Source organism: Schistocerca gregaria, chromosome 1 (assembly GCF_023897955.1).
Source record: "Schistocerca gregaria isolate iqSchGreg1 chromosome 1, iqSchGreg1.2, whole genome shotgun sequence".
Lineage (NCBI taxonomy): Eukaryota > Metazoa > Arthropoda > Insecta > Orthoptera > Acrididae > Schistocerca > Schistocerca gregaria.
In genome coordinates, this window is record NC_064920.1 from 829,929,919 (window position 1) to 829,950,593 (window position 20,675).

General features: G+C 37.5%; 2 protein-coding genes across 2 annotated transcripts in view; one reads left to right on the top strand and one right to left on the bottom strand.

Annotated features, from left to right (window-relative positions):
- The window catches only part of LOC126271938 (cilia- and flagella-associated protein 251-like), a 681,069-nt gene extending 666,348 nt beyond the window's left edge, over positions 1–14,721 (top strand). The window contains exon 22 of the mRNA XM_049974362.1: positions 14,234–14,721. Coding sequence (XP_049830319.1) covers positions 14,234–14,287 — 54 coding nt within the window. The 3' untranslated portion in view covers positions 14,288–14,721. The remainder of the gene's footprint in view (positions 1–14,233) is intronic.
- LOC126271930 (uncharacterized) overlaps positions 14,046–20,675 on the bottom strand; it is an 85,601-nt gene continuing 78,971 nt past the window's right edge. The window contains exon 6 of the mRNA XM_049974349.1: positions 14,046–15,674. Within this exon, the coding sequence (XP_049830306.1) occupies positions 15,189–15,674 (486 nt within the window). The 3' untranslated portion in view covers positions 14,046–15,188. The remainder of the gene's footprint in view (positions 15,675–20,675) is intronic.

Genomic DNA, 20,675 nt, shown 5'->3' on the forward strand with positions numbered 1-20,675 from the left:
AGATGGTCAACTCCCTATGTTGTTGTCGAACGGGGGTGCATGGATTATAAACCAACATGTGACACGGTCATAGCAATGTTGCTTGTGAGAAAAGTCTTCTTTGTTAAATTCACTAAACTTGCATGCACATCATAGGGAAAACTGGTCAATTCCAGCACAGTGTCTTAAGTACCATCTACCTTTTGCACACTGCATTAGCTCCTATGCTTCATCTTAAGTATTTTCTCTCTAGCTGCTTCCAAATCAGACAGGTTGTATATGGCATTAAGTAACTTCATGGAATATAAAGAACTTCTGTCATCAGAGGAGTATCATTCTGTTAATCCCAACTTATTCATGGATTTTCATGGTGTTCTCTGTGATCTGCACCTTTCAGGGGTATCAGAAGGTAGGGTGTTAAAATTTTTATACAATTCTACATCTACGTCCATACTCACAAGCCACCACATGGTGCGTGTTGGAGAGTATGTTGTACCACTTTTAGTCACTTCTTTTCCTGTTCCACACACAAACAGAGTGTTGGAAAAATGACTACCTATAAGCCCCTGTACATGTCCTAATTTATGTGGTTCTTAAACGAAATGTATGTTGGCGGCAGTAGGATTGTTGTGCAGACAGCTTCAAATGTCAGTTCTCTAAATTTTCTTAACAGTGTTCCTCAAAAAAATGTCTCCTTACGTCCCGGGATTCCCATTTGAGTTCCCAAAGCATCTTTGTAATATTTGCATGCTGATCGAATGTATCGGTAACAAATCTAGCAGCCCGCCTCTGAGTCACTTTGATGTCTTTCTTTAAGTACTTGAGCAGTACTTAAGAATGTGTGCACTAGTGTTTTATGTGCTATCTCCTTTGCAGATTACACACTTTCCTAAAACTCTCCCAATAAAATGAAGTCACCCATTCACCTTCTCCACTAAAATCCTTACATGCTCATTCCATTTCACATTGCTTTGCAAATTTCACCTACATATTTAATTGACATGACTGTGTCAAGTAGCACACTACTAATGCTGTATTCAAACATTATGTGATCATTTTCCCTACTCATCTGGTTTAAATACATTTTTCTACATTTAGAGCACAGCATCATTCATCACCCCTATGAGAAATTCTGTCTCAGTTATCTTGTCTCCTACAGTCACTCAATGATGACACATTCCTGTATGCCACAACGTCAGCAGCAAGCAGTTGCAGATTGCTGCTCATCCTATCCATCTGATTATTTATTTATGTAGAGAACAACTGGGGTCCTATCACACTTCCCTGGGGTACTACAACTGTCTCTCATGGACACTCACCATCGAGGACGACATACTGGTCCTATTACTTAAGAAGTCCTTGAGCTACTCATGTACCTGGAAACCTATTCTGTATACTCGTACCTTTGTTAAGTCTGCAGGAAATCTAGGAACATGGCATCTGCCTGTTGCCCTTCATCCATAGTTTGCAGGATATCACGTAAAAAAAAAGGGCACGCTGAGTTTCACATGAGCAGTGCTTTACAAATCCATTCTGAGTTGTGGACAGAAGCTTTTACATCTCAAGGAACTGCTCACCTTAATTGACTTAACACTTAGCAGACATACAAACAGTTCAGGGTTACAACCCCATGGGAACCAGGATAAGTACTTCCTAGGCCAACCTTTTCATGGGTCACTTGTGGGGGATGGGGGAGTGGGCTCTTTCCTGAGTTCCATAAGCCACCAGTGAATGGTTTGGTTTAGATACATTGATGACATTTGGGGTGAGACTGACCTGTTAAAATTCCAGAAATCTCTGAATACTTTCTCCTGGTCCTATTCCAAATCCCATGCCATTTTCATTGATGTTGAACTCACTGTCACCAAACGCCAGCTACACAATTCGGTCTACAGTAAACCTACTAACAATCAACAGTAGTTAATTTCAACAGTGCCCATCCTTTCCATGTCAAATGTTCCCTACCATACAGCCTTGGCACTCAAGGCAAACGAATATGTTCAGATGCAGACTCTTTACAGCATTACACCACCATTCTCACTTCAGCCTTCACTGGATATAGATTTCCCGGGCCATCACATCCAATCCTGATACCGCTAATCCCTTCAAAAAACAACTTTGGAGAACACCGCTTGTCACCCACTGTTATCCTGGTCTTGAACGTATCAATCGGCTACTTCGACACGACTAGGACTTCCTAAAATCTTACCCTGAAATGAGATACATTCTGTCTGAGATTTTGCCCACCACTTCTAGAATAGCTTTTTGTCAACCTCCGAATCTCTGCAATATCCTGGTGAGACCCTATGCTACTTCTGCAACCATCTCCCTACCCTTAGGCTCCTACCAGTGTGACCTCTCCACTACAAGACTTGCCCTTGCCTACCACCATCTATTCCAGCCCTGAAACTGGCAAAATATACACTATCGAAGGGATAGCCACCTGTGAAACAACATGTCATATACCAGGTGTTATGTAATCAACATTTGGCCTTTTGCATTAGCATGACTATGACCAAGTTATCATTTAGGATGAGTGGGCATAGGCAGACAGTGTATACAGGTAACACACAACATCTTGTTGCAGAACATGCTCTACAACATGACAGCCTTGATCTTGGTGCCTGTTTCACCAAACACACCATATGGATTCTTCCCCAGGCACCAATTTCTCAGAACTCCACGGGTTGGAACTAGTGCTACAACATGTCCTTGGTTCTTGCCACCAATCTGGCCTTACGTTAATTTTGTCCGTTGCAGCATTTCTTTACAGTAGCTACTCCTTTCTTCACTACATTTTGGTTTTCTACATCTTTCATGTTCTATTTTAGTTTTCTACATCTTTCATGTTCTGACCGTTCTGTCTGCTCCCCTCCCACCTCTGTTAGATACAATGCACTCAGCTTTTCACTCTTATTAACTCATGCACTATGTTTTAGTGGTAATCTCTGTCTTGCATACTACCCTGCTTTCCATCTTTAACCTCTCAGGTATTCAAAGCTTGTCCAGTGCTGTTCCCAACAATCAGTGTTTCCTTCTCATCCCATCTGGTAAGTCTCCACAGACCTGGGGTTCTGGGTGACTTTTCCGAGCTCTACCTCGTTTTCTAAACCTCTCCAGTCCTTTTCCTTCACCCCTCTTCCGTCCCCTTCAACCCTTCTGCTTGAACAAGAAGTCATTGGCTCCAAAAGCTTGCATAGGTAAAACCTTTCTTTATGAGTATGTTTTCCTGCTGCTGCTTGGTGAGTAGATTTTTTTGTGTGTCCAATTACAAAAAATAGTTCTAGGATTATTTAACAAAATCCCTTAAGTATAGGAGAAATAATTCTCTTCTTTGTAATTTTATTACATACTAGTAACGTAAAATTTACTCTATTACAAGACTACTGGAGCGAATATGCATTGTTCAAAACTAGAAGAAAAGTGATCAGTTCTAACAGAAAGACATGTACAAATTATGCTCTTTTTACTAAAAGGCTGTATCTAAGATTCCCAAAACCATACTGCATTATTCCAATAAAAGAATATGTCTGGTTCATTACATGAGGAGCAACCTATTGTTAGATAGACCGATTCATTACAAAGGGCATTTATCATTTGGGCAAGCGTGTCGTATAGAATATGGAACTGAGTACCAGTAATGAGGTCAAGGTCTTAGAGAAGGATTAACACTTCCCTTGGAATGTTCATTGAGTGCAGTCGGAAGTACAGATGGAGTTGTTCTGCCTGCCTCAGTAGGGTGTGCTGCTAATTATGTATACATAAAATGTTTTAGGATAGCAGGCTCTCCCCAAAGTCATTTAATCTGTATACTGAGAAAGCAGCATAGGAAATCAAGGACAAATTTTGAAAGAGGATTAAACTTTTGGGAGAATATATAAAAACTTTGAGGATTGTTGATGACACTGTAATTCTATCAGAGATGGCAAAGGACATGCAAACTTGCAAGATTAGTTGAACAGAATGGATAATTCCAGAATGAGATTTTCATTCTGCAGCCAAGTGTGTGCTGCTATGACACTTCCTGGCAGATTAAAACTGTTTGCTGTACTGAGACTTGAATTTGGGACCTTTGCCTTTCGTGAGCTAGTGCTCTACCATCTGAGCAACCCAAGCACAACTCACACCTCATCCTCACAGCTCTACTTTTGCCAGTACCTCATCTCCTACCTTCCAAACTTCACAGAAGCTCTTGCCTGGAAAGGCAAAGGTCTCGAGTTCAAGTCTTGGTCTTGCAGACAGTTTTAATCTGCCAGGAAGTTTCAGAATGGATAACGTCTTTAATATCTCAAAAAGTGATTATAAGATGGATAGCAACAATAGTACAACGAAGGTAATGGGATACAGTCAAATTATATCAGGTGATGATAGAATTAGACACTAAACATAGTGGATGAGTTTTGTTGTTTGGGTACTAAATTGAATTGGTGGAGGGTGCAGGGGGGGTGGGGGGGGGGGGGGGGGGGGGGTATTTGTGGCAAAACCTGGCTGAAAGAAGAAGAGGCATCACGGGATCATCAATATGGTAGTGGAATGAAGTGTAAGTGTTAGAAACTGTAGTGTACTTCCTGAACAATCTGAATAGTTTTAGTAATCCTCTGTTTTCATTGTTCCATTTATTTGCACAAGATCACCAGTCCTATCATCTCCAAAACCTCCCAGACCATGAGGGAATCCCTTCCTTGCTTTAAGGGGAGTTGGAATGCTCTCTCCCAACAATGTTAAATTTAGTGGCTTGGCTTCCCTGTATTTCAGGAAGGATATTATACTGTATGTTCTGAGTCTACTGAAGAACAATAATTGCATTTCAGCCACTGCTTTCAGAAATACAATTTTTTAACTACATGGTTAAAACTTTGTGTACTTTTTTTGTACATTGTCCCAAATAATTTTAATTATACATAACATTATGTTCTTCTTTTAGTTCAGTGGACTCAGGATATGTATGTTATTACTCCCTGAAAATTTGAATACTCTACTCGAAGTGGTTTCTTAGATTTAGGGAGAATGCAACAGAAAATGTAAATTTTCGGGAATGGTGTCTAAAGTTTCAAAAGACTGTAACTCACTTAACATATGCTTAATTTTTTATTTTTAGTCATTCAGAATCACCCTGCACCATACTTTATATCATCCTCTTGATCTTTTTCCAAGTTTTTTCTTCTTTTCTTCTCTCTGGACTTCTTAGTGGCCAACTGTGCTGCATACTCTGCTTTATCAGTGCGAACCTTGTCCATCCGTTTGAGTTCTCTGATGCAGTTTGCTCCAGGATTAATTCCCATATGCTGCAGACTTTCACCCTACCAATGTTGCCACCATTATAACAGCATCACTGACCCCCCCACTTCAGTGTCTTCATTCCAACAAAAACATTTTTTGGTAAGCGAGTCCATATAATATGATTGAAGGACTCATTGAGGTTTTGAGTCTGACCATGCACACACTTCTTCAGTAATTCAGGATTTGCCAGGTGTCTGTAAATAGGTTTTATGATATCCATGACTGCTGCTGGGATGGAATGTTTATGGCTGTATGAACTGTTTGAGTACTGGGCATTGCCATAATTGCACCATGGATCAGGTCCAGGAGAACACAGGTGGTCTACTGGTTTTTCATCAGTTGACAGTCTGTGGAAGAAGGTAGCCCATACTGCCTGCTTCATTTTCAACAAATTCTCAGTATTATTTCTAATGGCCATCCCATAATACTGCTGTAGTTCATTTTTTCTGTCAGCCTGCCTCTTATGGTTTTACCATCAAAGTTTCTTGTCTCTCAAACTTTGTTTAAACTTCCTCAACCTGGTGCCCATCCTCTTCTGGACATGACCTTTATAACACAGCAATCCACAGCCTTCTATATAAAAAATTACCGATTTTATTAGATCTTGAAATAGTGCACGTAAAAATTTTAACGTTTTCAACTGGTGTAGATTAAATTTTAAAAAATAAAATAAAATACTTCTCATGTGAGTGCCTTACTCTCCGAATAGCCCTCATACTATGCTTACTCTAACAAAGAAGACGTTGCTTGAGAAACAGTCATAAATTTTTAATGATTTATTTTCGTAGAGAGAAACAATTTAAAACACTGCATAAGATATCAGGTTAACTTAAAGTTATCGTTACCTGCATTTACGTGCTGATACTGTATCGCAAATTTTATAATGAGATAAAAATTCGAAAATGTAAAAAATTTTTTTCTTTTTTTGGTCCTAACTCTCCTTAATGTTGGTGATACACACTGGTGTAACATTCATTCACCTGGCAACCGGCGAACAAACTTGAGTCACTTTGTGCAAAAGACCTCAGATTTGGATCACAAGCTCGGATTACTAAAGAATGTAGAAGGTAATCGGCTATGTCCTTTACAGAAGAACCATTCAGATATTTGTCAGGAGCAATTTAAAGAACTCATGGAAAATTTAAATCTGGATGGCCAGCACTGACTTCAGTGTCATCCTCCAAATGTGAGTCCAGCATGCAAACCATTGTGCCACTTTGCTCGATTATATTGAAAGTGGTACTTAACAGTTTCCACACACTGGTTGTTCATCAGGCTCCATCATAGTGGTTACTCACCAATAAAATGAACCACGTTGTTGTATGTAACACCACGTATGATGCTTCCACTACATGGTTCCATGGCGTTAGCATCATTTCCCCGTATCTCAACATGTCCTGGTATTCGGCAGATTGGCATCCCTTTACCTTGATTTTGTCTCTGCTGTATACTACCATGGATACCCTGTATCATTATCTTTGACAAGAATGTTTGCTGTGCTGTTTTCACAGCGCCAAGTTAAAGGAGGTAATACATTTTGTGTTGTTATAGGTTCTCAGGGAGTTCATTGTGCAATTGTGGCGAGAAATTGCTTATACATCAATGTCATAAATTGTTTAAGTGTTGACAAAGATGAAATGTGAAGACATTACCAGGGAAAACAGTGTAGCAGTGAAAAGTTTTTTCTGCTCTGATCTAGTTCCATGAGATGTTCTTCAGCATGATTTTTACTTGATTGCACATGACCGATTTCTGAACATACACTCAAAAACATTTGGATAGTCAACCACTCTAAGCATCACTTACTCTGGCAATGCTAATACTTTGAGGTTTGTCTCATAAAGAGAAAGAATGGCTGCGTTCAGTTGTTCTCAGTCTCTGTGAACCACTAACTAGACTAATAGCTTTTTGACACTATGAAGCTTTTGCAGTGTATAGCACATAGTATCCTGAGACAGAAAGTATGTGCTGATACGCCTTTCCATGTACTTTTATTAAATATGTGAAAAAAAAACTCTGTGGTTAAAGTTTGTCTGCAGACAACTTTTACAGTATTCAACTGCTAAACTCACTTGATCCTCAGGTTTTTCAAGTGTGGTAAGCAGGTCAAGTTGATCCAGAAATCTCAGAGATTCATAGCATTTGTCACCCCCCCCCCCCCCCCAAATTCAGATCCCAGATGATTAAAATTGCTGTACGAGTAAATAAAATCATTTCCTCGAATGAAAATCTGAAGCCAGTTTTTTCTGCCTAAACCCTTTGATGGTTATCTGGCAGGATTTCTAATTGCAGGTTAAATGATGTTGACCATTCCAAATTATTTTCCACTTAAAATGCACCTTGGAGGGTACCCTCCTCCAGAATAAAATGGTCTAATAGGTCCTCACCAGTTATGTAGTGGAAGTAATACTCTTCATAGGTCCAGTTATGAGATTGGCAGAGGTGATACAGCCTCTCAGTGCTATCACATACCTTTTCCAGGCAAAAAAACCACACCACCAAAGTGATTTAAACATAGTACGTTCTTGTTGCCTCCCTCAAATAGCATTAGGTAATCTCCAAATAAAGTGACAGTTGAGTATTAGCTCGAGAGCTTGCACATGAGAGCATCAATCCAGTAACTTTGGAATGTTATAGCCTTGTTTTTATGAAGGAAATTATTACTACCTCACTCCAAGTGTTGAGATATTAACTGCAAAACCAGTTTTAGGTAAAATAGTCAACAATATGTCTTTTGAGTCCAACCATAGACGACACAACATACTGCAATGAATTTAATCTGGTGCTAGTGCCATTTCTCATACTATAAGTAAAGCAGATTTTCTTGTTTTTGGAGGAGCTGCTAACATTTTCGCCTTTACGGTTCTGGAAATGGTCTCTAGAATAGAAGTTTGTTTGCCAAGACAATGATGTTATAAAAGTGCTCCACCATTGTCTGGGTCATCTCTCTAGGTGTATCACTGAGAAACTGTTTGTCAATGTGGTCATAAGAGAAGATGGACTTTGGCCAAGACCGGCCTCATCAACTTTCATATCTGCGTAGTTGGTGAACAATTAACACTAGAGACACACAATGTAGTTTTAATGTCACATGGATTAAACTCCAAAAAGACAAGTGACATGCCCAGAAGCTGCAAAAAATGAACTTCTGTTTGCAGATGACACCATGTGCTGTTTGTAAAACAGAAACACACTATGCATATATCTTTTGACAATAAAACAAAACGACTGCATCTAACATCAATGCCTGAACAAAATTAGGAATGGTAGAGAAGACAGAATTCAACTATATTTTGGATTATAATAAAAACAAAGCTGGTGCAGACCACAGTGGTCAGGTAATGGGCTACTATACTTTTGAGTGAATCAACTTCCACTCAAAATAGTTCCATCAGACTCCATGGAAAACATTTTCCTAGTTGATGCAATTTACATAGATGTCAAAATGGTCTCTGAGGAGGTATAAGACTAGTGCAGAACAAAGCAGGGCAAGATATGAGAAATTGGTAAGAAAAGATACAGGTCCTGGCGTGAAAAATGTGATGTAGGCTTGTTTCCCAAAATGCTTCAAAATTTTTCATACTAAGCCAAATGTACATAATAATTACCAATAAAAGAAACATATTTTCAAACAGTTTTATTTTTCATACTAACAACTGGTAATCCTATCTACATTTAGGAAATGAAGGACAAAAAATAAATTTCCTTTGTCATGAAAAGAACACATTTTCATTTCAATATAAAATAACTGTCACTAATGTAATTCTATGTTTCTCTGCAGTATTTCATAGAAAAAGATCCCTCTCTGAACTACAACAGGTTGGTTTTACAATGTGTGCTGTAGAACCTGCAATACAAAATTCAGAAAAAACTGTGAAAAATCTTGGTATCGTCAGTTGAAGAACACCCTATTTGCCCAGTCCTTAAAAGTGTTAATGAAATTTAGGAATTCTTTCCAAGATTGCTTCTTGCTCTCCATTTTGACAGGTTTGGCCTTTGCTCTTGCAATACGAAAGGTTATGAAATTTCCTGCTGGTGAGCTACATTTAAATTTCAGTACAACTATATGCCTGCCCCAATAGCTAAGTAGCATTTCCTGGTTTGTTCAGGAATCTTCTCAAGGCAATTATAATTTGTTTTTCCACATTGTCTCCTGCTTTGGAAATGCATTTGTCCCAGCGTATGTGCAGCTTTTTCAGGCCCTCATCATAACAAGAACCGTGTCATTTCACCAGCCACTTGTGCACAAAATCTTCCACACTCTCGTCATCTTCAAGTCATTGCCCTCCTAGAGCTTCTTTAAATAGTCTGAATAAATGGAAATCGCAGGGCAATAAGTCCAGGCTGTAAGGAGGATGAACAAGTGTAGTCCAGTGCGTTCCCTGTAGCCTGGAGACAGTTAGAGCTGCACTATGGGGTCAGGCATTGTCGTGTAGGAGGGTAACCTGTTGAATCAATTTGTCTTGTCTTTTGCATCGATATGCAACTCTCACTTTGTTCAACAGTTCGCAGTAGTAAGCAGCATTGATTGTGTGTCACTCGTGCAAAAAATCAATCAGAAAAATGCCTTGCTAATTAAAAAAAAGCAGTTGAAAGAACCTTGCCAGCTGACAGTCGAGTCTTGGCTTTCACTGGTGCTGCCTCCTCTTTCCTGCGCCACTCCTCATTGGTTTGTTTGGATTCTGGAGTATAGTGCTGAACCCATGTTTCATCGCAGGTGACGATCCGACTCAAAAATGTATCATCTTCTTCTGCAAACCTTGCTGTAAGCCTCTGACATACCTCCAAATGTCTCAACTTCAGATTTTCGGTCAAAAGTTTAGGGACCCATCAGGAACACACTTTACGGAACTGTAGGAAGGAAGTTTGTGATGATTGCTTGACAGCTCCCATAACTGGTTCAGACTTTTTGTGAATTTTCTGATACTCTCGCCTGGGTATTGTCATCAATAATGTCTTTAACTGCATGAATGTTTTAGTCCGTAATGCTGGTCCAAGGACGGCAATCATGTGGCTGATTTTCCACACGGCAATCATGTGGCTGATTTTCCACACGTTCTTGTCCTTCCTTGAAATTTTTATGTCCAGCAAATACATGCGTCCTTGATAATGTTTTATCACCAAACCGCACATTCAATCTATGACAAATTTCCGCTACTAGAACTCCTGCACGAGCAAGAAATTTGATAATTATGCATTGTGCAATTTTTTTTTTTTTTTGGGGGGGAGGGGGGCGGGGGGGGGAGGCGCACCTATTGCTCAGACATCTTGAGCGTTACTGACAAAATGTCAGTAAATATCTAACAGCATGCTCTCCTCACTTCTAACAGTCCCATGTAAGCATAGAGAAGTGCAGGGCCAATCCTACCAACTGTTGATGTTCAGGAACAAAAGTCTCATTTATGTTTGATCCCCCCTCGTATATGAAATACATGCAAATTCAGGAAGAGCCCCATGTACTTGACCAAGTCTGGTACAACTGGGGCTGGGGAGTGGTAGGCACCCTCTAGATTATCTAATAATGACTTAATTTGCCTGAAATGTCAGCCACAACACTGAAGAGAAACTCGCCCTTATAGAAGCAAAATTCACCCTGATGTTGGGGGACTTTTCTTGACAGAGGTTTGCAAATTCTTGGCAATCCAGGCAATTAAACCCAAATTTGCCACCAGCTAAGATACTGATAGAACCTTGTAAGGCATCATATCAGAGTTATAAGCACACACAGCAGTGGCAATCAGGCAAACTAGAATTGATAACCACTCATACTGACAGTCTTTGAGATAAGAAAGAAAAGGATTGAAAGTAAATTGATAAATAGCTTCATCCATGAAGAAAAGAGGAGAAAAAAAGGAGAAGAAAAAGAAGAAACTCCCATCTTGCAAAAACTCTGAACTTCCTCCCCTCCCCCTGAAATTTTATGTCACGTTTTATTTATCACCATTGTTGGTTTGATCTGATGACTATGAGGAACATGCATTCTATAACTGTCATTTCCTGTCGATATCACATGTATAAAGTAGAGACAGTTTGGCAAGAGCTGTTTACAGATGTTTGGCCACAGCTTGAGATCACATCTGTATTATTAAATAACTAACCCGGTGCACATTCATATGGTTTTACTTGCAACATGCCTATCTAGTAGCTTTCCAGGGTAACAAATTTTGACTTTCAATATTTCATATGCCATTGATATCTTTTACAGCAACATCATTTTTAATGTTATTGAGACTTATCATATAAAACCACATATCTTTCTCTGCATTTTCAGAGTTATTATTGGTTATAACGTCCAACGTTTATTTTAAATACATTTTTGGGATTACTAACAACAATGTAATGCTTGTTTTCAAACTCTTAGTTTTCTGCAGGCTATTGGTTTCAAATCAGATGTTAAAATGAATGCATCAACAAATTCAAAATGCATATGCACATCTGAAATGCAAAAAGCAAACAAAGATAACTGATTACCTTAAGTAGGATAGTAGTATGCATTATTGTACTACATTTTAAAATTAAAGTAACTGATTAAAAAACTGAAAACTTCTTTGCTGTGATTGTAGAAAACTATAAAATTAAATTCCAATATTTTTTCAAAGTACAGAAGCAGAAAAAAAGCGTATTCATTATTGATGTTTGGGATTGTGTGTTTGAGCTATTTTCAATGTGTTAGGTATAGTTCATCACATTTGTCTAACATCTTGAAGAGAAAGTTTAGACCTTCATGTAACTTATGTATAGAATACTGTCTTTTCATTTCACTACTTTGGATTAATTTTTGTAATACAGTAACTGGCACAAAGTTGTGACATTCATTACTGTTATACTATATAACACTTACAGTAAATCTTATACATGTTCAACGCTATCTCTTTCATTATCCAAGACAGTGTTCAACATTACTAAACAGTTTACATTGCTGCTATTTCTTTCTGCACTTACTGCATTTTGCTGGTAAGTAATTGCAGTATGTACTGCATAAACATAAGAAAAATTCCTCATCAGTCCCTCTCCACACATCTTAAAAACAAAATTTTTATAAAATAAAAAAAGAAAGAAAAACCCTTGGTTAGTGAGACTATCACTTGCAACAACCATATACCATCAGTCCTTTCGACATTTTTATAATCAGTTTTGATTGTACTTATTGCCCAAATTTAGCAATTTAAAAAGTTGTCATAATCTACCAATGAAGAAGTATTCCTCATGCTAATGGTTTAAAACATTAAGACAGGTATCACAATTAGAAACTGCATGGATGTCTCGAGCCAGCATAGTGCACAATATGTAGATCACCCAGGCTTGAGAATGACAGCACTTTCCTAAACTATCCCCACCACTACCACTACCACATCCACCACCACCACCACCACCACCACCACCACCACCACCACCACCAATTGATGAAATGAAAAAAGTTTGTCGCTTGTATTTTCACAGTGCAATAAATCTTCGGCATCATTAATATCTTGTAATATGGGTCCACATCTACAATATTTTTTTAATAGTGTCAGGTTGCTTTTAGCGGTTATTGTTTTTAGTTTACTATTGCATTTCAGCATTTGTGCCATTTTCAAGCATAAGATTTTTTTTACATACATACCATAATTATGAGTAGAATTTTGTGATCAATAATTGGTTGACACCGCTGACTGGTTGCTCTTTGGTTTATGGGCATATTACATTGTAATCTCTGCTTAACATTAACCTTCATATAAAAAACTTAAGTTTCAAAATGGCACAAATGCCAAAATTGTGACAGTAAAATAAAAACTATAAACAGCTAAAAGCATATCATCATTTTAAATACTTCAGCATCAGGCACGACATTTTAATGTATTACGTCTTTAGTACTAATCATATCTGTAATACATTTTGCAGACGGTATCCAGATACACCACTGAATGTACCGGCAAAATTATACCACTGCAGGACTCTCAATACAGGGGATATAATAAACATTGAGATGCACATTTGTTTATAACAGAGTGTGAATTACATTGACTGTATTCATAATGAGAGCACTTTGTGACTTCCAACAAGATTTTATACATACCTTCAAACCTTTTCTTAATTTTTCTCGCTTACATGGGTAACGTGAAATATTTGACACACTAAACAGAAGTTTGAAGTTATCTTCTTATAATTTCTTCATATTCTTTAAAGAATAGGGGATTTACTGGTAGGTTCCTAAGGTGACACTTAAACCTAACCTAAGGTTTAGGTGGAACCTCCAGTCATCTTCCACTGACATGTTTGCTTTGCATGAGAGTACAACACTGAAAATTACTATTTACATTGGACTATTTCTTTGATTCTCCTTATAGATCCATTTCTGCTGATCTCGCCTGATGTCACAACAGTAAGAGTATTACTATTTTCTTCTGAATGTCACTCCAACATCTTGTGTCTATAAGTAGCCACTGTTGCTAACAATTATGAACTGGCAGCATGCATAAAATAAAATTATTTGGTTTAATCTGTTTCTGGTGAGACAAGCATGTGGTTATAATTTTGTAATAAGTTGTTTCTAACTGTCTTTTAAAGCGAAAAATACTCCTGCAATTGAGTGAAGTGAAACTTAGGTCTACATGTTTGTTTGTGGGAGTACCATGTAAATTGAACTGCCAAGTTCTGCAACACTGTTTGGTGCGATACTGAGAATAGTTAAAGTGGTTATTAACTACATACTGGACACAGAATACCCCTGCATTTCTTACAGAATGTTTGTAGCATAATAAATGAACAAAATGCATAGGTTTTGAAAGATGTAACGACAGAATTAATTTAGCAATTAGACTGCCCCAACTTCTTATTTAGTTTCACTAACAGTCTCTTCCAGAAGCTCAAAAAATAAAAATTCCAACTGCAGCCAGTTTCAGAATAAAGTACATGGACTTGGCAAGTATGTTAGCTGCTTTGAAACAGGTGTACAATTATGAGAAAATAATTACAATCTCTTTTTGTCTGACAGGTCTTATCATACAATCAGCTTGCTGAAGATATTCTGGGAGTTCCAGGAATATAAACAGGAAACTCTATACACTGACCTAATGAATTATAAACAAACATTTATATCCATGTAATAAGAAATATGCAGTTACAGGTAATTATGTAGAAATACATGGATTATCAGTAAATTTACAAGATAGTATATATTAAAACTTTTTACTCTGTGATTTAAACAGTTTAATTAAAATGTTTACAATATACCATTTTTATTACCTACATCAACATTAATGGTATTTAAGTATTCAATATGTACAGTGTTTTCTACATATCATATTTTCTGGCATAGTTTCTTGCTTAACTAATAAAAGTTTTCTGACTAATATTTAAAATAAAAATACTTGTATACACACAGTTAACAGTAAAGCATGTTTTATATTATTTAAATAGTGTTCACATGAACATACATAATATCACAATGAATTCATCCTTTCTCTTAACACAGTGGAAAAACGCTGATCTCAATATACGAGGAAATTTGTCAGATCCTTAATTATCATTTCAATAAAATATACACATTCCTGTAAATTTCATTTTAACTCACTGAATACTGCAACATTTGATGAAGACAGGACAAAAAAGAAAGAAACAAAATTTGATCCGACATAGAAACACTAAAATTATTTACAAGATGGCAGATAGCTGAGACACTACTGTATATAACAAAACTTATTGGACTTCCATCCACTTTCTGGAAAATGCATCATCAAATTCCAGCTGAAAACACCCACTCATGACTACATACATTCAATTCAATTCAATACAATACAATACAATACAACACACACACACACACAAACACACACACACACACACACACAGTCTATATAAATCAGATGCACAACAATATTAGCTTGCCCGAATTGGTCCACTTCTGGCAAATCTAAGACAAGCAATCTTTATCAGTTGTCACACAAAACCTACGCATGCAGCAAGTATTCACCACTTCTTGAGGCAGATGATTTCTTACGACAGTCAGGGCAAAACCATTTTCCTTTAGGTGGTACCATAATTCCCACACACTCAAAGTGAAACCATTCAATTTGACAGTCTTTGCCATCACAAGCAATCATTTCAGAAACCTCATCATACGGACACTGACAATAACAGTATAAGTTCTCACTCTTATTTCCTGAGTTTTCCACCTCTGCTCCTGCAGTGCCACCTGTTCTTGCAACTGTCACACTACCTACACCAGCACCAACCGCACTGCCACTGCCACCCCCTCCACCACCACCTCCACCTCCACCGTCTGAAGCACTCTCATAATTGGAGTCTGCATCGTCACTTCCTGAAGATGAAGAGGAGCTTGATGAGGTACTGTGACCCATTGTCTCGACAGGTCGTCTTCCTGCAGCAACACTTCGAGCAGAAGACAAAAGGGCAGCTGCTGATGGTAATGTTACCTGCAGAGCACACAGTCAATAAGGAACTGATAAAACATCAAGCACTTTGAAAATGTACGCACACAAGCACACACAATAAATAAATACATGAGTTGATAGTCACTTTTCAATACTGGAAGAAAACTGGAGAGTGAAGAGGGACCAAAAGTGTAACATCTTTGATATTCTTCTTTGTGTTTGGTTCCACAGCCACCATGAATTTATAAAAAGAAACTGTTTTCTCACAAATCTGTATTTTCCTGAACATTTTTTTTTTACAGTTAACTGTCAGCAAGTAGCAGTGTCATTGTCATTTTGAAGTGCACTGTAACTCACACAAGGGTACAACCAAGCATCTTGTTTTGACACATTGTATATTGTGCTTGCTAGAGGCTCATATGGAACATTCCACACATACCTAAGTTCCTACACAACACATGGTAAAACCACATTACGTACAGGAACAAGATGAGAAAACTGACTGTCAAAGGCATTAAATCTTACCCAATGATCACTTTGACTTTGAACACTTAAAGAAAACGTCCTGCTTGTGAAAGGTAGGACAGATCCTCTAATAATTTGAAGCCTGAATTTTCTGACACGTCAACTATTACACAGCCTGTGACACGATGCACTGTATTCACATAATCAGAACTGAGTTACCAGGTCCTGTGCCCCAGGCATGAGGTAGTTCTACTCTATGCAAACTGGCTTAGTGCTTCCACAAGTGATCACAAGGGAAGCACTTCTGCTACTGCAATGCTGGCATTCCCCAAAACACTGTATGGACTATTTGAAAAGGTTGCAATCAAGTGTCTTCTTGACCATCTGATAGCAAATAATGTATTATCCACATCACAGTTTGAGTTCCTTAAGGGTTCCAATATAGAGAAGGCTATTTACACTTAAGAGTGAGAATGTATTTAATTCATTACATAACAAATTAGAGGCAACTGGTATTTTCTGTGGCCTGTCAAAAGCCTTTGACTGTGTGAATCACAGAATTCTCTTAAGTGAATTAGAATATTATGCTGTCACTGGCAGTGCTGCGAAATAATTAGTCTTACCTAACTAACAGGAAATAAAGGGTGTTGTTGCGAGAAAATAATTACGAGAGGTGTTCCTCAAGGTTCCATCTTGGGTTGGTTGCTTTTTCTTGTGTACATTAATGACCCCTCATCTGTTACATTTCCAGATGCTAAGTTTGTTTTGTTTCCAGACGATACAAACATTCAATAAACAGCAAACCAATTACAGACTTAGAAAGGGCTGCTAATCAAATTTTCACTGACATTAATAAATGGTTTAAACCTGATTCACTGTCATTAACATCGAAAATTTCCACTATGTAGTTCAGTACATGTAAAGAGATTTCCTTCCAGCTGGTATATAAAATATGAAGACATGCAGATTGAAGAGGCTAACAGTGTTAAATTTCTGGGATTACAACTCGATAATAAATTCAGTTGCGAAGCTCCTAAACAAGTCGGTATTCGCAATGCGAATAATGTCAGATGCAGGAGATAGAAGTATTAAAAAATCTTTATACTTTGCTTGCTTTCATTCTATTATGATCCTATTATGTCATATGGAATATGCACTATCACAGACCTAAAATCACTTACCTTGGTCCAAAAAGGGGCCAATATTTAGGAACACACATTTTCAGAACACACATTTTCAATAAACTGCCAGCAACCATTAAAAACTTGGTTTCAGATAAAGCACAGTTTAAACAGAGTTTGAAAGACTTTTTGGTAGGTAACTCCTTTTATTCTATAGATGAATATCTGCTGGACCAACTTAAGTAAAAGTATCTGTTGGATTTCAGTTTTCATAGCACTTTGTATGTAAAAAAATATTAAAACTCCATAAAATGTATTAATTTTGCAAATATTAGCAGTTCCAGTTTACTGTAATGTATTAACATATTTTGACAATATCCTAACAAATGATCAGGAAAGTGGTTACTATAATCAAATGTTCTATGTTTTTTATGTTATACTTTCTGACGTGTTCCATGCCCACAAGAATCATCGCATTTTTGGGTCTATGGAATGAAAACTGAATCTTATCTCATCCTGACTCATTCCTGCAAACTGACTGCTACCAAGACCACCAGAGGTCACACCTACAAATTTCTGTCAGCCCCTTAATGTTTCTGAATGTGGCAATTCCTTAATATTTGTATTCTAGTACAGAACTGCATTTTAAAATACAATGATTGTGCCCAAGATGACAATTAATACAAAAACTAGGCCTTCACCTTGAAAAAGATAAAAGCTGTAGCTAATTCAGCAAGAAAACACTCAAGGAATGAGTGAGTGAAACTTGACATACTGAACTGAGAAATAAATGACTTTCTTCTTGGATAACTGTAGTTTTAATATCCTCTCTGCAAGTTAAAGCTTACTTGAAGTCCATCAAATGACAAATATACAAAGGTTTAATTACCTCAGAGGCATGAGTCAATGCAAAATAGGTTTAACACATGATAAAAGTTTGCCCCTACAGTTGTACAGAACATTAAACTATGTAAAATTACAACTGAAATGTTCCATGTATCATTAGCACTGAAACACATACAATGGAAAACATGAAAATAGAATTAAGCTTATACTACAAACCAGATTTTATATCTGGATTGGTGTACAGCAATTACCACATATAAATAAGTTAGTAACACTAACTGACTGCAACTATTTATTACTTATCCTTCGAAATTTTGTGCTCAGCATAATGGCATGAAGTGCTGTACATCATGTATTGTTCATTGACTTATGGGGTACTTATGGAGATGTATACTATGAAAGAATACTAGGGGAGAGAATCAAAAAATCAATAATTTTTGTGTGTGTATGTGGTTCTAATAGAGAACAAGTTTTCCTTTGGAACACATTCTTGCAACCGTTTTACTAAGGAAAAGAAAAGAAAGGGTGTGAATGGCTTTAACCAATCAGTCATTCACTTAAATTATACAACAAAGACAGCTAGTTCTCCATTTCATTTCTTAGTCCACAGTCTCTAACCGGCTATCATCTACTCAGTTTCAAGGAACAATTTATGCTGGTAAAATCCATTTCATCACAGCAGTACCAATGGGTACGAGCAGAAATGTCCCAAAGTATTTTAAAGATTGCAGCATCTTGCCTATCAAATGGGTGTAAAGCCATGTACCTACTCTATGAGTAGAAATGATGTTTGCAATGGTGTTTACTACATAATTCTGTAATGTCTGGGAAGCAGCAACTAAATCTACAGCAGCCAGGCCTAACTGAGCACCAGAAGTTGAAAAATGATATGCAAGGTGATGCTGTACTATATTTACCACTATTATCTGAAGATACAGATTCTTTTTTTTTTTTTCTTTCTTGGTAGTACAGGGTGTTTGTTTGTGTGTGTGTGTGGGGGGGGGGGGGGGGGGGGGGGTTGAATAGTGATGGCACTTAGCCAACATACCAACATTCATCTTCCATCCTGTTGCCTCACAACTGACTGCACCAAGAGAAAAACTGTAACATTAGATCTACATACAAATTATTTAATCTAACACTATGTACAACTAACCTATCTGAATTACATAATAATTTATAATACATTACTTAAATTTCACTATCACATTATTTTTTATTTCACTGGTCTTCTTGTGCTGTAGATATTATCTTTGGCATGTGTAGTAATTATCATCTGAATGTTTGTGTGTACTAATTTTATTAATAGTTGGAAACATTGTATTACTGTATGCCTGATTAGTTGTGTCTGTGAGAATAATTTTGTAACAACACACACTAAAGAAGCGGTATTTCCCATTCTACATCTACATTTACATTTATACTTTGCAAACCACTGTGAGGTGCATGGCAGAGGGTAAGTCCCTTTGTACCAGTTATTAGGGTTTCTTCTTCCTGTTTCATTCACATATGGAGTGCAGCAAGAATGACTGTTTCAATGCCTCTGTGCATGCAGTAATTATTCTTATCTCATCGCAAGGTCCCTATACGAGAGATACATAGGGGTTGTAGTATATCCCTAGAATAATCATTTAAACCTGGTTCTTGAAACTTTGTTAACAGACTTTCTCATGGTAGTTTATGTCTGTGTTCAAGAGTCATCCAGTAGAGTTCCTTCAGGATCTCTGCGACACTCTCCCATGGATTAAACAAACCTGTGACCAGTCATGCAGTCCTCCTCTGTAAACATTCAATATCCCCAGTGAGTCCTGCCTGGTATGGGTCCCACACACTTGAGCAGTATTCTAGAAACATTTGCACGAATGATTTGTAAGAAACATCTTTTGTAGACTGACTGAATTTCTCCTGTATTCTACTAGTAAACCAAACTCTACCACTTGGTTTATCCATGACTCAGCCTGTAACCTATGTGATTATTCCGTTTTCTACCCCTAAACAGTATTACACGAAGATATTTCTACGAGTTGGTCAGTTCCAACAGGGACTCACTGATTTTACAGTCGTAGGATACTAATTTTTTTCATTTTGTTAAGTGCAAAAATGTTACATTTCTGAACATTTAGAGCATCACGCTGAAATCTTATCAAGATCAGACTGAATTTTTATGCACCTTCATTCAGATAGTACTGCATCACTGATAACTGATCATCCGCAAAAATCCTGATTTTTACTAAAATTTTGTCTCCCAGGTCATTAATACAAAACATGAACAGCAAGGGTCACAAAACACATCCCTGGGGCACACCTGAAGTTACTTCTACATCTGACAACGACTCTCCATACAAGGTTACATGTTGTGTCCTCCCTAGTACAATCCCAAATTTCACTTCATACCCCATATGATCATACTTTTGACAATAAGTGTGTGTGCAGTACTGAATCGAAATCAAGAAACACTGCATCTACCCAGTTACCTTAATCCAAAACTTTCAATATGTCATGTGAGAAAGTCTGAGCTGGTTTCACATGATCAATGTTTTCTAAACGAATGCTGGTAGGCGCTGAGGAGGTCATTCCATTCAAGATTAATATCACTGTGTTGATAACTTTT